Source organism: Pezoporus wallicus, unplaced genomic scaffold (assembly GCF_028554395.1).
Source record: "Pezoporus wallicus isolate ANWC-B61680 ecotype Strahan unplaced genomic scaffold, APGP_CSIRO_Pwel_v1 contig_11493, whole genome shotgun sequence".
Taxonomy (NCBI): domain Eukaryota; kingdom Metazoa; phylum Chordata; class Aves; order Psittaciformes; family Psittacidae; genus Pezoporus; species Pezoporus wallicus.
In genome coordinates, this window is record NW_026635895.1 from 317725 (window position 1) to 335062 (window position 17338).

Sequence of the window (17338 nt, forward strand, 5' to 3'; positions counted from 1 at the left end):
TTTATTTCCTGTGAATTTCACTCTGTAACTGCACGTGTCAGCAGATGAAAGAGATACTGAGGGACATTGAGGTGCTGGAGCGGGGCCAGAGAAGGGCACCGGAGCTGGTGCAGGGCCTGGAGCACAAGTGTGATGGGCAACGGCTGAGGGACCTGGGGTAAGGGCTGGACTGGATGAGCTTAAAGGGCTTTTCCAACCTGGTTGATTGTATGAACTAACTGCCCAAATCTTGTTGCCCCATCTAGTGTGCACTGTGTCATGGCACAGTTATGTTCATCTACTTAATGTCACCTGAAGTGTAAATACACTGAAGTCTTCAGCCTGACTGAATGTTAAGTTGAAAGGGTGTATTCTGTAGCTTAGTTTGCCCTTAATTTTGCCTTCTAATCATGGACCGGTAGTGTCGGAGTCCAGGGGAGGATGTCTTGCAGAAGCATCCAGCTAGCAGCTCCTTCCCATTGCAGCTGTGATGACCGATTTGATCAGTTCTGCATTTGTGGGCATGGGGAGCTTTAACCACAAACCATAACGTAAAGTGCTATGATACAGTATGTGACAGTCAACCTCGTTGCTGTTTTGTTGCCTGTTAGAAAGGCCCGTTTTCTGCAGAAAGGTTTTCCAGCCTATGATGTGGGAAGCATGGGTATTTGCGTTGAATGACCAGCAAGTACTGATGGAGTTTGAGGGAACCACAGCCCCTTCACAAAACCTGGAAGATAATACTCACGTGTGCTATTGCTGATGTGCAGATCTGTGCTTCATCTCTCTTCTAGTCTTTTTATTCTCCTTTTAGCCTCAAAGCCTCATGACCTCTGACACAGTGCCAATGCTTAGGGCTCTTCTGGAGCACAGCGCTGCTGGTCCAACTCATTTGAAAAGCTCTGTTTGCAATGGGAATGGCTTTACTTTGTGCTTCTTCCCTTCTCCTGTTACCTGCCTCGAGGGTTTACCTGTTTCTTAAAGCTGGTTTCTGTTCCTGGCTCGGTTTGTGGCCGTGGGGACCACGTGCAGCTCACATCTATGCATCCAAAGTCAAGTCAATAAGCTGCGGGCAGGAGATCTAGCAGGGTCTGGAACTCTCTCTTAGGTACCAGTGATTTGGCACCGAGAGGCTATGCAGTTACTCTTGTGTCATTGCTGCAGCATATGGCCTGTGGTCCAGCCCGGGGCCTCTCCGTCTTCCATGCAGAGTTAAAGCAAGGTAACTGTGGAGTGAGGAATGTTTCCTGCCCTGCTGTTCACCTCCCTGAGGAGAGGTGGCCCGGAGCAGAGTCCAGCTGTGCTGTGTGACAGGCCCAAAAGCGGTGCTGCCATGGTTCTGCTGTGCGCACAGAGGGTCACGGGCATGGGAAGCGAAAGCAAGCTCTGTGCTTTCCCAGGTTTAACAAAACACCGTGCTCTTCGTGGTTGTTGTTGGATGAGGAGCTTTGGAGGCACGTTAACTACCGTTACAGAGCCTGGTCCCACCGGAGCTGTACCAAAAGGGCTGGATCAAAGCTTTCTCTCAGCATCAGGCACATCACAGAGAGCCACCGTCGTGTTTATCCCTCTGGGATGTGGTCTTGCCTTTGTGATCACCTTACGTGTGCCTGCAGCTGCGGCAGTATGGGCAAGGAACATGGTTCATTTTAACCTGCCCTCCGTTTGAAGGGTTTGGAAGGGACATCTTTTTTCCTGCTCTTTGTTTCTGATTTTTCCGTCTCTCTGTTCTTCCCTCACTTTATTTTTCTTCTTCAGATTGGTCACCATATTAGACAGGAAGTAGGTTTTTGTTGTTCTTTACCTGTCCATTTAGCAGCCATGCTAAATAGCAGGTTTTTCTGTCATTGTTCTGTTGTTCAAGAGGTGCGTTCTTCACAGCCTGACTTCTTGGGGTACTTCTGGCTCTTTAGCAGCACAGTCTCTGTCCTTTCGGGCAGAAAAAAGGAAAACAAAGCAGGAGTTTCAAGTTACCTATGATTTTGCTAGGGCAGGTCAATCCTCATCTGGTATCTTCATGAGCAGCAGTCATCTCTCTCTCCGAGTGACGAGTATGGCCTGATTTTACACTAGACATGTCAACAATAGATCAAGATATTTAATAGTGCTACTAGAAGTGATGGGCTGCTTTATTTTAACACAGCACTCTGCATGGTGGTGACTCAGTACTAGTGTTTGTTTGATTGTTTGTTGGAGCCCGAGTGTGATGGGGAACGGCTGAGGGACCTGGGGGGTTCAGGCTGGAGAAGAGAAGGCTCAGGGGGGACCTGATGGCTCCCTACAAGTGCCTGACAGGAGGATGGAGCCAGGAGGGGCTGGGCTCTGCTCCCAAGGAACAAGGGATGGGACAAGAGGAAACGGCCTCAAGCTGCCCCAGGGCAGGTTTAGGTGGAGCTGAGGAACAATTCCTGCCCCAGAGGGTGCTCAGGCATTGGAACAGGCTGCCCAGGACAGGGCTGCAGTCACCATCCCTGCAAGTGTTCACGCACCGTGGAGATGAGGCCTCAGTGCCATGGGTCAGTGGTGGCCTTGGCAGGGCTGGGGAACGGTTGGACTGGGTGAGCTTAAAGGGCTTTTCCAGCCTGGTTGAGTGAATGATTCTGTAAGAATACCCCATCCAGATGTTGCTAGGTACCGTATATCCACGGGCTTCATTGCAGTTCATAGCATCAGCTCCAGAAACAGCAGAGGCTGTAGTATTCAGAAAAGTGTTGCAATTTTCCTGCCTTCATCATGTTTGCATTTATGGATACTGTCTCTGCCTTGCCTTCCCCTTTCCCTGTCTAGCCCTCCTCCCATCCGGTAGTGACTATCCTCCCTCTTTTCAGACCCAGCAGATGTGACAGAGATTAGGTAGCCCCTCGATTTCTTAGCAGACACGTGCTGGGCATTATTGTCTGCAAGAATTGCTTCCTAGGAGTGCAGAGCTCCTCCAGGATAGTTGGAGGTAACTGCAGCAAGCAGGTGCACAGTCACCAGGTTGTTGTCATCGTTGCTCTGGTGCCATCCCGTTGCGTTCAGCTGGGGATTCGTTGTCATACCTGGAGGAGGGAGACAAAGTGAAAGCTTTCTTTCATCTGCACTGCAAAATGACAACGGGCAGGTTGGCAGTCATTTCATGTGAGAGCTTCAGTTCCATCGTTGGATTAGATGTGAGTGTCCAGTGGTGCTGGAAGTACTGCTTGTTTTTATATGGGAAAAATGAAAAAGCATTGCTAAGTCTCACTGACATCAGTGGAGTTATGGTGACGACCAAGGGAGGATGTGGCCTGATGCATTAGAAAATAGTTTGTATCTAGTCCTAGTCTGATGCATCTTAAACATCCACTTTCCAATGAGACTTTGACAGCCATTTGTTAGGTTTTCACACGTTATGGTCAGCCTCATGAAGTGGAATGGCTGAGTGGATTAAACATGGACTTCCAGTGCCTAGTTTTCCATCTGCAGCTGAGGTTTGGGTTACAGGCAGTGCAGAAGCAAGCTGCTTCTAGATGCACTTGCTTCCATCGCTGCTGAAGTAAATTCTGTAAGAATAGAAGTTGCTTGCTTCTGTCTGCCCATTTGAAATCCAACCCCTTTTCTGTGCAATACTTGATCTGCTTCAGTGAGAGAACACCTGAAGTGGGATGAACTCTTCAAAACTCACATGCATGGAGTTACAAAGAGTCTTCGGGTGTCCCCTGTGTGAGCAAAGATGCTTACAGTCAGCTGCAGTGCAGTGACACCTTATTTTCCTTTCTTTTTCCTTTCCACCGAGGTTTCCTGCAGGCGAGGGCAGTGGACTAGCAGCAGCCAAAGGCCTGGCTGTGGGTAATGGTTTTGCACACTGCAAAGTGGTTTGAATAAGCAGTAGTTCTTCTCTGAGTACATATATTGTGGTGAGAGTCCCAAAGGCTGGGCTTCACTTCCCTCTTTTACTGGGTGCTGTATTAGAAGGCTTTTAGATGTAAAAGGATGGCAGACAAGCTCAAAATAGTGATTTGGCAGATCTGCTTGCACTCATCTTTGGGGCCAGTGCTTTCTACAGAAATTAAAAGCCAGACAAACAACCCCATCCTAATTTATAGAGAGGAAGATTTCCCTTCAGGGCAGTAGACCTACGATTGCCCACCTCTAGGGACAGTTTATCATAACTTACTCCTTAAAACCAATAGCAAAGCCAGGTTGGATGGGGCTTGGGGCAGGCTGCTCTCGTGGAGAGTATCTCTGCCTGTGGCAGGGGGTTGGAACTGGATGATCATTGGGTTCCCTTCCAACCCAAAGCATTCTGATTCGATGAAAACCCTTTAAAATCATTTGTATTTGTGTATGCTGTGCTTCTAGCGTCTCCAGATGGGAATCTTTGTTAAACCAAAGGGTTGCAGGAAAGAATGAGGGTGTTGGAGTAAAAAGTGGCATGTATCTTCCTGGGCCTCCTATTGAAATCTGGCTCCATATTTGTCCAGCAGCGTGCATGCCTGCATCTCCTCTTCTGTGAAATCCATCTGCAGGAGCTCAGCTACCTTCAGCAAGGTCAAATCTAAGTACTTTGGTTCATTAAACTGATAATGCCCATCGATCTTGTCAGCTTCAAATGTGTTGGCAAGGAAGACCTGCTCCCATCTCCTTGAGCATGCACGGAACAGTAAGGCTTCCCAGTGGTAATACTTGAATATTTTATCTAGGGGTAAATGCAGAAATTCCCTGTGTCTTCCCCTTCTTCATGCTTGCTTTCTGTTCTTCAGAGAACTCGGAATCAGGTAAACCCTATCCACAGTGCTACGGTACAAGGGGGTGTGATGAACCTTTTCCTGCTGTGTTGTTTCAGTGTCAGAGGATAACCCCTGTGCATAGCAGTTCCACCTTTGGGTGCTGGAATTGATTTTCCTTATCTTAGCGTGAAAAGATGTGACCTTTAAAAGCATTAGCTGTCAGAGCAGAGCAGCACCAGATGTGGAAGACATGAAGGCAGCAGCTTTAAAAGTGCTGGAAATGTATGTTAAGGTCCATTAATACTGGCTCAGGGTGGCGAGCCACATCCTGAGGTGGGGTGCTCTCACTCAGTACGCTCTCTCTGTACTAGAAGGTGGAGTCTAGAGGAAGATTTGTGCTCTTTGTCTTGCCTGGTCAAAAATCCCCAGCTCCTCTATGCCTCCAGGTAAAATCTGGGTGGGCAGAGTGGCTTGCCTAGCTCTTTCTGATCCCACCTCATCAGCTGGTTTGCTGCTGTCGCACTGGACACACTATGGGGTCTGTGTGGGATAGGGATGAGCAATCTCACACAGAGTAGCTGGCCCTAAGTGGAACCCCCCCAAAGAGGGGACTGTAACAGCCAGCTGTGCTGTTCATAGAGCTGAAGTCTTGCTGCCTGCCTTGCTGCATGTAGGAATTGTTGGAGACACAGGACACGCTTTTGTCCTTTTCATTTCCATCCTGCTTGGCTGCGTAGCTTCAGGGCAATACCTGTCGGAAGACTCATTTGGTGGAGACATTATCAAGTGATGCGGTGGCAACTTGCCCCGTTGAGGAAGGGAAGTAAGGAGATGTCAGCTGAGTTGTCAAAACAGGGTTTTTTCATTGTATTTAGGAGTGAATTTTGGTTTACTTTGTGGAAAGAGGAGTTGTACGTTGCAGGTTTCTTTAAGCAACGTGGGTTTTGTAGCTGTGAACAGCAGCTGACTTCTTGGGTTAAATGGTTCAAGGTATGGCAAAAGAGCCTATTCAGAGCGCGAGTTTGATTTTCATTATAGCTTATTGTTGCCTCACAGGAGGGAAAAATGAAGCAGAGATCATCAGTATGATCAGGGGGAGGAGCCAGAACAGGTCTTTAACATCTTGTTCCCTGAGAGTTTCTGAAGTACCTCAGCCAAAGTTAAATGGGAGGTTAAATGCTGGTGTCACTCTTCGGCAGGGAGCTCAGCAGAGCACTTTTGAAACACACAGGGCTGGAAAAGCAGAGAGGGGAGAGACTGTGGTGTTTGTGTCACAGGTGGGAAGTCACGAGGGGACGTTTACCCTGTGTTAGTCTGGAGAAGACTTGGGACCTGAATCACAGCTCTTAAAATGCTCTTGCCTTTAAGGCAGAATGGGAAGTACTGTGCTTGGGCCAGTGAAGACTGTGAGGAGTTGTCCCCGTTCATTCTGGAATTAGCTACGTACCTTTGGTACCACAGGACAGGCTGCTCCTACCACTGCTGTCAGGAGTTTGTTGGGGATCTTTATTTCTTCGCAGTTCACACCGTTTCTCTGCCAGTTTTGAAGTGACATTCCCGTTCCTAGCGGGATTGGTCCCAGGCCATTAGACAGACTCTGGATTACTTCACTGTTGGTTCCAGATCTGACAGAAGCCAACGTGGCTCACGAGGGTTTACTTCTTTGTTTGTGCACTGGCATTCTCATTGGACTTCACCAGTGAGAGAGCTTGCCAGGACTGAGCACAAAATGTAAATGGAAGTAGATGTATTGTTGGAAACACTGCTAAACAGTTTCCACACGGCTGGGCATCAGTGCAGACTGGGGGCATGTGGGGATGTTACCCTTGTTCTGCTGTGAGAGCTCTAAAACACGCTGCAGTTTCACTGCCTGAATCTCGAGATCACCTTCCTCATGAAAATGGCCTTGTTTGTGCCTCTTGCCAGTGGTGATGGTCCGGCTGAGCAGGGCCATCCGCTCTGACACCAAGAGGATGAGGGCTGCCTGTAGGACGTTGAGATTGTAGTTTCCGACCTGATTTATAAGTGGTTTATACTTTAAGCTTTCCTGTTTAATAGTTAAATAAACTGTTTAATGTTTAAAAAGTAAAATTCTTCTGGTAATTAAACCAGTGTGCAGGGAAAAAGGAAAGCTGAGCACAGCCACATCTTGCCTAAGCCTTTCAGTGTGTTCCCACACTTCACAGCCCAGTTCTGCTGTGATTGAGCTCCCGGTAGCAGAGCACTGTGGAAAGCCCATGGAACGCAGCACTGGGAGCGCTCATCTCGTTGTTGTATTTTTATCATCAAATCGAATTCTAGTTTGGGTTGGAAAGGACCTCAGAGCTCACCCAGCTCCAACCCCCTGCCACGGGCAGGGACACCTTCCACTAGAGCAGCTTGCTCCAAGGCCCTGTGTCCAACCTGGCTTTGAACACTGCCAGGGATGGGGCATTTACCACTTCCTTGGGCACCCTGTGCCAGTGCCTCAGCACCCTCACAGGGAAGAGCTTCTGCTTTAGGTCTAACCTGAACTTGCCCTGTTTCAGTCTGAACCCATCACCCCTTGTCCTGTCGCTGCAGTCCCTGATGAAGAGTCCCTCCCCAGCATCCTTGCAGCCCCCTTCAGACCCTGGAAGCTGCTCTGAGGTCTCCACGCAGCTTCTCTTCTCCAGGCTGAACAGCCCCAGTGTTCTCAGCCTGTCTGCATATGGGAGGTGCTGCAGCCCCTGAGCATCCTTGTGGCCTCCTCTGGACTGGCTCCAACAGCTCTGTCCTTATGCTGAGGACACCAGCACTGCACACAGTGCTGCAAGTGGGCTCTCATGAGAGCAGAGCAGAGGGGAGGATCACCCCCTGTACCTGCTGGTTACCCTTCATATTTATATATATTATATTTACTTGTCTCCTCTTCACAAAAGAGACTGAGAAGATGGTGGGGAGTACACTGCCAAAATACTGGGGGCGATGCTGACTGATGTTACGGAGGCAGGTTCATGGCCTGGCACAGTTTTCCATCTACTTCTTTCTGCTGTTGCTGTGTTACTCGGGAGGTCCCAAGCTGGAAGATAATGTGCACAGGGCACGTGTGCCACCTTGGCTTTACCTTCTGCCCTGGAACACACCCTGCTCGTGGCACCCGGGGAATTTTAGGGGTACCCAAATAGTGCTGCCTGCTGCTGGCTCTCAAGGGTACCTGTCTCTTTCTCATTGCCCGTGGGGCACATCACTGAGATCTACACTTGGTTCTAGGTAAAAGAGTGTTTTGGTTTCTTTTTTGTTATAAATAACGCAGCGCAGGAATAGGAGTCAAGGGAGTCGGAAAGTAAGAACCCTGCTGATACAAGCTCCGTGCCCTGCAGCAGCCTTCTGCAGGTAATCGGGACAAGCCTTCCCTTTTGCTGCATCCAGACCCTGTTGGGAAAATCTTGCAACACCATAATCCTACCATAATCATACAGGAAGATGACAGCATGCCTTTGACAAATAGCCAGAGTACGAGGGTGCTGTGAAGGGTGTTACTGTCTTGAAAATGAGTGTTGGCTGCTTTGTGGCGATGTCCTCTAAGGGCATTAACAAGGTAGTGAGGATTTTACTGGCACGGTTTCTTTGCTGAATCTTTTCTTGCATTTAGCATTCTGTTCGCTCCTACTTTATTGGAAGGGGTTGCTCAGGAATGTGTGCCCGTGAATAAAGAATACATCTATTGACCCCGAAATACTTGCTGCCATGCAGGCTTGCTTCAAAAGTGGCCATCAGTGCTTCCATCTGGGTTTCTCTGCTTTTTTGAGCAGAGGCCTCCATGCATCATCTACCCTGCTGTTTATAGAGGTGGCTGTACATATGGCATGGAATCTCAGCCAGGGCTGGAAACTGCCTGTGCTATGCAGGCACAGCAGGAGCCTTAGGAATTGAGCTTCACTTATGGAAGTTGTCCACAGGTCTTGGAGATGCCCTGGCTTGCTGTGGCCAGAAAAGATTGCTAAGTACAGAGGCTGGGAAGCAGCCAGGTGAGGCACTGGGAGCAGCAAGCTCTGCTGTATGAATATAGCTGGGGAAAAAGCTGCCTTTGCTTGCTTTGCTGAACTTGTGAGCTCCCTGAGGTTTCCTTGTGACCCTTTCACAGTCAGGGAGAACAAAGGGCCCGTGTTATAACTGAGCACCTCACTACTGACATGTAGTGCTCCTGGTAAAACGCTGAGCAGTTCACGTGCAAGCAGATCTGATCTCTGGTCAAGGGGGCTGTCCTGTGAAAGAAAAGAACCGGCCTTCCAAGATCCCCCTTTCTGAAACAGGCTTTCCTGCGTGAGTGATGGAAATGACGTGAGGTGCTGTTTGCTCTGGCTTTCCCAGATGGTCAGAATCCTGCTGCTCTTTCTGCCTTATGTTGGCCCCGTTATCTGGGATCATCTTTCCCTGTGATGTGCAGGCTCTGAGCTCTCGAGCAGTTAGTAGTTTAGCTGCTACACTAATTGGAAAAGCAGAGTTTTGTGCAGTATGACTTAGCTTATCCATAACCCCTGGTCTGGTCCTGATGGCTTCTCCTCTCCTGAGTTCAGTGAAGTCCTGCTTCACACCGGAGTGACGGTGAGCAGGCTCAGGACAAGGCAGGACGGAAGGTTTTACCTTATATGATGGGTTTACAGAGCCTCTTGAGCCTGATGTAGGTGTTAGTGCTCCCTGTTTGCAGAGACATCTGAGGCCAAACTGGTCATGCTCTTGAGTTGAGACTCTGTGTTGTGGTCCTGGTCTAAGCACAGCTCACCAGCACCGGACCAGTTGTGGTGCACCCTTTGCATGTACGTGGGACTTTTCTATTAGGAGATCCCAGAGCACTCGGTAAGTTCAAGTGTTCACACTAGTGATACCTGAAGATCCCAAAGCTGCTCAGAGGCAGAGCAGAGAAGGCTCTTGTCACCTGCTTTGCCGTTTCTCCTACTGGGTGTTTGCAGTAAAAGCACCATTAAAGTAACGTTCACAGATGGCTGATTTTGAAGTGTAAGCACCTCAAGTAGCACCCTGGCTGTTGTGCCCTGCCATTGACCAGCTTGTTGCTGTGTTTCGTTCCAGGAACACCTGTGTGGTTCTTTGTGAAGATCGCTCCGATCCGAAACGAGCAGGATAAAGTGGTTTTGTTTCTTTGCACTTTCAATGACATAACGGCTTTCAAGCAGCCCATTGAGGATGACTCGTGTAAAGGTTGGTCTTTTTCACAGTTACTTATTTACGCTGCTTCCCTTTGCTTGCCCTGGTCTTGAAAGAGATGAAGTCCTTTAAGTATCAAATCCAAAGAAGTAGATGTTCAAATAGCTTGTAGACATGCCTCCAGGTTGCTGGTTTCTGAAGTGAATTGGCTCTGGCCTGCACTGGAAAGGGGGGTATTGCCAAGGAAACCTCAAAGGCAGCAGAGTTTACTTAGGAAATAGGTACTGCTTTTCCTTTTAAATTCATTTTTTATCCAAACTGCAGTCTTCAAGGAGTCACAGTGTTGCTGCACAGCATCTTTGTGTCAGAGGGAACTGATGGGTCTTAGGCCCCGTAAAGACTGTGCATGATGCTGCATGGAAACCCAGAGGAATTAACCTTGGCCGAGTCTACCAAAGATCTGAATCATTTCATTCTGTCTGGCTTGATGTTATTTACCCTTATGGTGGGATTCCTTATACTAAAGTTACGGACTAGTTTAGTCTGTGAAGAGGTTCCCATCATCTTAGGTTGAATCAGGTTGGAGCTGTGTTTTAGTGTTAACCCTTTGCTGAGCTACACCCTTGGAAACCTGGAAGGGAACTCGGCTGTGACGGCAGCAGGAACATGCACTCGGGTTCAGGTCCTGTCTGAAATAGACCTTTTGTCCCCGTATGGAGAGTTACCGAGACTTGTGTCTTCTGGGGTGAAAAAGACGCAAGTTCCTCTGTTGTTTGCATTTTTGCAGTCTCTAATAATATTTGTGGCATTAAGTTAAACAGGAAGCTCACGGTGAAGGTGAACTGATTTACATTTATGCTCAAAATGTTATTCTTTAAAAACATAGTTTCTCAAAGTGGAAACACCTGTTCCCATGAAGAAAAGGAAGTACAGACTCCACAAACAGACCCTCTCCTGGGCTCTGGGGTGGATTTTTACTCTCTTCAATGCTGTTTGGATGGTTCTGCATTGCTGGAATAAAGCTGAAAATCCCCCTCTTGCCCCAAAGGTTGGGTCCACAGGATTTTTGACCCTTCTTAGTGGTGATCCCTGTACGCTGCTGAGCACTGCCAGCAAGGACAAATGGGCACGATGCAGTAAAGCTGCCTCCCATCTGTTTGCTGGGAGTGAAGGCCATTGCTTTGTTCGGTCAGTTGGTCAGCAGGGCTTTAGCTGGGGCGGTAGCTCTCTCTTTCCCTTTGCTTTCACAGAAGATTCTGAATGCGCTAGGGATGTGCAGTCTCGTGCAAGGAGCTTGCCCTTCACTTACAACACAGGGACATACTGCAGCTTTTATTTTATATATTTTTTTTCCCAAGAGGAATACGTTAAAGGAAGGAAGCAGTACCTTAAAACCAGAATTCCTTTGGATCTTGAATTTGTCCTGTTCTTACAGGGATCATGGTAATTCTGAGCAGTTCCATTATCTAAAGCACTAAGCCTACATGTAAGTGCACCAGCTCAGAGAGAAATTAAGGTGATAAGCAATGTTCCTTTATTTCATAGAATCATGGAATGGTTTGGGTTGGAAAGGACCTTAAAGCTCATCCAATTCCAACCCCTGCCATGGGCAGGGGTGCCTCACACCAGACCATGTCACCCAAGGCCCTGTCCAGTCTGGCCTTGAGCACTGCCAGGGATGGGGCAGCCACAGCTTCTCTGGGCACCCTCTGCCAGCGCCTCAGCGCCCTCACAGGGAAGAGCTTCTGCCTTAGATCTAACCTGAGCTTGCCCTGTTTCCCTTTGAATGCATCACTCCTTGTCCTATGGCTGCAGTCCCTGATGAAGAGTCCCTCTCCAGCATCCTTGTAGCCCCCTTCAGACACTGGAAGCTGCTCTGAGGTCTCCACGCAGCTTCTCTTCTCCCAGCTGAACAGCCCCAATGTTCTCAGCCTGTCTCCATGTGGGAGGTGCTGCAGCCCCTGAGCATCCTTGTGACCTCCTCTGGATTTGCTCCAGCAGCTCCGTGTCCTTCTTATGCTGAGCACCCCAGCACTGCACACAGTTCTGCAAGTGGGGTCTCACCAGAGCAGAGGGGCAGGATCACCTCCTTCAAGCTGCTGCTCACGCTCTGGGGATGCAGGATGGGACAGAGGTGGTTTCTGGGCTCAAGCACACACTGAAGCAGCTCATGTTCAGTTTCTCTGTCGCCAGCACCCCCAAGCCTTTGTCTGCAGGGCTGCTCTGAATCGCTTCTCTGCCCAACCTGTAGCTGTGCCATTTGACCTGTGGAAACTGCCAAAGTGACTACCAAAAGTTGCAGACAGAAGAATTGGATGTATTATTTAGAGGCCACCGATTCACAGCTCTCTTCTGCCCCTTCCCTAAGGGCTGTGACTTCATGTACAAAAGGGTTCATCCACTAAATGAATCTTCCAGACATTTCTATATCTCCTGAAGTTAATGAAGTTGTACCAGTTTCATGGTGGTGAAGAGTCCTCTTGCTTTATACCCACATCAGACATGACATAAATGAAACTGCACATCCCGTTCTAATCCCTAATTTACCCCCTACACCTTCCTTTCTTCCTTGGGTTACTGGCTATAGGAATTTTGAGGCATCTCGGGGGGTGATGTTGTCTCAGTTGCTTCGTGACTAGATGAGCAGTTTCTTGGAAAAGGAGTGATTTGTCAAACAAGGAATTTTACATGCATGATCCTGTCTTGAAGATTAAATCTCATTGTGCAGTTGTAGACTGTAAGGGGATGAAAAAGGCAGCTATGCGGAGCCAGATGTTTGTCTGCACTGGGCTCTAGGATTCTTGAAAGGGCAACAAGCATTTCTAGGAGCTCTAAATAAAGTAGAATTGTATTAACTGCTGCTGCTTTTGCAGACCTGAGCTGAGGAGGTCGTACTCTTTGTGCTGTGTACAACATTCCGTAGGAATTCTGCAGCAGGCTGTGGAAAGATAGCCATTTCCATAGGGATGTTTCTCATATTGTGAACTCCCGATCTGCAAACCTAACACTGTGAGCTTAGAGATGTATTGTTCGACTGAACCAACTGCCACCCGATTGCTCAATCCATCGGTTTTCCTTCTTTCACCTTTAATCAGCTTTAATCACATGCTTTCTTACTGTGTTTAAATCTGCTTCCGGTCCATAGGACCACTTAATCTGTAATAGGCTGCCTGCAAACGTGAATATTTTATTAACAATGTGCTGTTCGCATGGTTGCCGAATGGCAGAGCATAAAGTATTGAAGTTTCTGCAAAATCAATGCCTTTATGTCTGTGTAGCGAAAAACATAATGTAGTACAAGACCGTGATCAATTTAAACAGCAGCTAATGTGTCAGGCTAAACCTGCTTAGCTGTGGTATATATTAGTTTTCTATCGCCCGCTGGCCTTTTCAAACGTGATTGTTCAGCTGCAAATGATGTAGTGACTGCTTGAGTGGAAAGCGTTGAGCTCTAATGACAGGGGCTTGACTTGTCCATAAAACCAAATGGGTGTCTTTTACCCAGAGGTGGCTCAGAGAGATTAAAGTTCCCTGTACCGCTTTTCAGACTTAATATTCTTTCTTATTGATAACATCGGACATTGGAAGAGATGAAACCAATCTCTCTGAAGTCAGGCAGAAAGTAGCCTTCTAATTGGAGTCTTTGTGAATTGATTCAGATAATTTGGAAGATGTTTATTTTAGGACTCCCGCAGAGGTGAAGTAAATTTGGGTTTAAATGCAGCAGCTTTAAAAATAGTGCGTTCTAAATAAAGCAACTTAAAATTGGTGTCAGCGATGTTGATGAGACAGTGTTTTTAAACAGGCTCTTTCCACTCGTCCCTGTATGCTTGCCCCTTTGGAAAATCAGGCAAAAGTAGGTTTACTTGAATAGAAGTAGGCAAAATCAAGCTGTAGCAGAGCTAAATTCGGCTCGTGAAGTGATAGGTCACCTTCTTAGCTGGATTTTAGAGCGTGTGCTATGTTTGGAATTCATGCATTTTGTCCGTATGTGACTTTTACGTACGCCAAGTATGAGATGTTTGAGAGTGGTGTATAAAGTGGAATGCATCACTATGAAAACAAGAATTAGATCAGAGAAACAGAGTTAGTGCTTGCACCCTGTGTACTTAGCAAGAAGTTTGCCTGAACAGCTTTTGCATGTATGAATACAGTGTGAACGTACTCAGCCTCATCTGTGCTGCTCTATCAAAGCTTGGGAAGTATGCTTTGGCTCCTCATTTTTGCTTTTGATACTTAGTTTTTATCCAAAAAGGTGATCAAATTCAACATCACCAAATCATGTAGGAGAATGGCTGTTAGCCTCCCAGCTACTGTAACCTCCCGTGTTGTAGTTGCCATCAGTTCCCATCTCCTCTGCTGAAAGAGCTTTATTGCATTTCGCAGTTAAGCTGTCCTTAGCATCACAAGCAGGGCTCCACAGAAGATAACATTTTGATTGCCTCCTTCATCTTAACTCAGGGAAAACTTGAAGTGTTTCCTTTTTTCCCCTGTCTCTTTCCTCTCTTTTATTTTGTTGCGGTCTCATCTTTTGGTTCTGTTTTTCAAGATGTATTTATATGAGCAGAGCCAGTGTTTGAAATGTTTTGATGAAGTTGTACTCTGCTTTCATCTGGATGAAATATTTTCTTTAAAAAGAAAACAAATGAAAGGGAAGTGGTGAGGATATTAAAAAGCACCCTTTGGTTTGCTTTCCCAGATGGAAAAATGAGACTTTTAGTCATGAAGTTTCAAAGGGAATGAGCGTTAAGACCACAGGGAGGCATGATGTATGGAAGCAGGGACCTTTGATGTACAAGAAAACAAAGGTGGTTTGAGTGGAGGATTTACTTGCATTTACACAGCTCTGTGTGAACAATAGACCTACGAACAAAGAGCTGGTGCTCTAGCAGGTGGTGGCTTCTTGTTCTGGCTCTAGGGGTTGTATAAGTCATGGATCAGCAACTTGATAACAAGGGTTCTGTAACTGCCACTGTTCCAGATGTTTGAATTTATGAGTTGCTGTGATTGAATGGAGGAGAGCGGTAGAAAGCAAATAGCTACCTGCAGATAAATAACAACTTGTGTTGTGGATTGAGTTACCAGCAGCTTACTTCAGACTACAGAAGACTGCTTTCTTCAACAAGCATTTTTAAATGAAGCTTCATCTCTCTAAGAAGAGAAGTTTTGATGAGTTAAACATCTTATCATTAAGGTACATTTCAGTGCCATGTTTCCCCGTGCGGAAGGAACAGTTGTCCCCATTGTAGGCATCTTGTCTTCCTGGGTGTTTTCAGAGAGTTTCTGTTCAGCCTTTTGCAGTGAAATGGTGGAAAACTAGAAGAGCATCATGGGGTTAAGGAGAGCTGAAATCGGTGCTGTTAATCCTGAAGGCTCTTCATCCTTTTGAAGCCGGCGATGTTTTAGTGCCAACTCATTGCTTTGTTCCTGCATGATGTTTTCTGCAGAACTAAAAAACGATGATAAAAATGGGTTAGAATCCAAGGCAGAGGCACAGGCAAACAGCCATTGGGCTGGCATCCAGCTTTGTATTTGGTTCCTGAATTGCAGTCTGTCTTGTCTGTTGTGTGAGCTCTTACCTGTATATGAATCACCTAGGGTCATTAGATTTCAGTTTAATTTATATTTTCTCTATTTATAGAGGAAAAGAGTGGATGTAGGGATATATCAACTGCTTGTGTTGAAAGAGAAGTCCTAACCTGTATCATCTCATCCCCATGTCCTAGAAGGGCTAACATCAGTATATTCTGGAACCTAGTTCCTTGTCTTGGGAAGCTCCCTCTTCTTCCTGTAATCAACTCCATGACCCTTAGAATTTAATGTTTATGTTCTGTCCGATGGCTTAAGTGTATTGTTTGACCTGTCTTCCCCGGATGAATATCTGACTTGCTGTAGGCTGTGTCTGTCTTAGGCTTGTGGAAGAAAAGCAGCAGTAAATTCAACAGGTACTGCTGTCTTTTCAAGCAGTATTGGAGAAGTTATCCTTCGACAGGATTAGTACTGGCATGCTCTCTTTTTCATTTTGTTTTTCCTGTGTCACAATCTGCAGGTCTGCTATAATGATACTTGAGAGTTCCCACATTTTTATCTTTCTTTCACCAAAAGGAGGGTTTTCTGTCCTAAAGATGAGACTCGTACATCTGGGACATTTGCTCAGTGATTCAGTGCCTGGCATTAGGCATATTATCACACAGGGGCCTGTGCATGTCTAGGCTGGGCTCTCATGTGCTGTACCCAATGTATGGAGAGAGTTAGAGTAGGCATTCCCAGCCTGCCATTTTCAGGTCAGCACTAGTTCCAAAAGCCAAGCTCAAAAGCCCTGTCTCTTGACACAGTCTCTTGCTTATGACAAACAGTTACTTTATTTTTGGATCAGAGTTTGGAATATATGGTGAGAGATTTAATGTTCTTTCATGTACATTTATGCACCCAGAAGCAAGATTTGCGACGTGTAGGGCAGGGGTGGTGCTAATAGGGGATGCTGAGGATAGAGGAATGGGATAAGGTGTACGTTGCAAAAGGACTCTTGGGAAGAGGAGGAGGTACCCAGAGATGCTCAGCATTCATAGCCACAAATGATGCCACGGAGATGTCTGGCAAGAAAGCTCGGGTGAGGTGCTTGCTTTCCCTGCTCTCCCTGTTTATGTCTGAATAGCACAATTGTTAGAAAACGCAGTGGCTGGAAGAAAATAACACGCTGAAAGTTTGTCGTCAGGTTTGGAACCAAATTTTGACTCTTCCCGGAAGACGCCCTTCCCACCGCTCTGTTTGGAGTTAGTAAAAGGGGCTGCCCGCGTTAGCTGGCACTAAACACATGATGCGTCTGGGGAGGGAGGCAGATGCCGTGTTCCCGCTCTTGCCGACAAGCCCGGTGGGGCTGCGGGCGCCCCGCGCTCTCTTCAGCACCATGGCCAGCGCCAGGGGCGGCCGCTGCCCGCCGCAGCGCGCTGGGCTCCCGGCTGGGGATGCGGAGGCTGCTCCTGCCCTCGGGTACCGGAGGTATGGAGGGAGCCAGGGGCAGGAAGCCCCTCGGGCCTCCCCAGCCTGGCCAAGGGCAGGGTCCCGCTCCTGGGGCGGGGCAGTCCCAAGCACAAACACAGGCTGGGTGGAAATGGGTTGAGAGCAGCCCCGAGGAGAAGGACTTGGGGGTGTTTGTTGACGGGAAGCGCCTCGTGACCCGGCCTTGTGTGTCTGAACCCAGAACCCCACCGTGTGCTGGGCTGCACCCCCAGAGCGTGAGCAGCAGGTCGAAGAAGGAGATCCTGTCCCTCTGCTGCGCTCTGGGGAGACCTCCCCTGCAGCTCTGACCCAGCTCTGGGGCAGCAGCACAAGAGGGACGTGGAGCTGTTGGAGCGAGTCCAGAGGAGGCCATGGGGATGCTGCGAGGGCTGGAGCAGCTCTGCTCTGGAGCCAGGCTGAGAGAGCTGGGCTGGGTCAGCCTGGAGAAGAGAAGGCTCCTGAAGGGGAGACCTTAGAGCAGCTCCGGTGCCTAAAGGGGCTACAGGAAACATGGCGAGAGAGGGACTTTTTGCAGTGGCATGGAG

General features: G+C 47.8%; 1 protein-coding gene across 3 annotated transcripts in view; it reads left to right on the forward strand.

The window, feature by feature from the left end:
* KCNH1 (potassium voltage-gated channel subfamily H member 1) overlaps positions 1 to 17338 on the forward strand; it is a 176625-nt gene that overhangs the window by 12568 nt on the left and 146719 nt on the right. For all 3 annotated transcript variants that reach the window (XM_057398489.1, XM_057398488.1, XM_057398490.1), the window contains exon 4: positions 9720 to 9848. In XM_057398489.1, coding sequence (XP_057254472.1) covers positions 9720 to 9848 — 129 coding nt within the window. The remainder of the gene's footprint in view (positions 1 to 9719; positions 9849 to 17338) is intronic.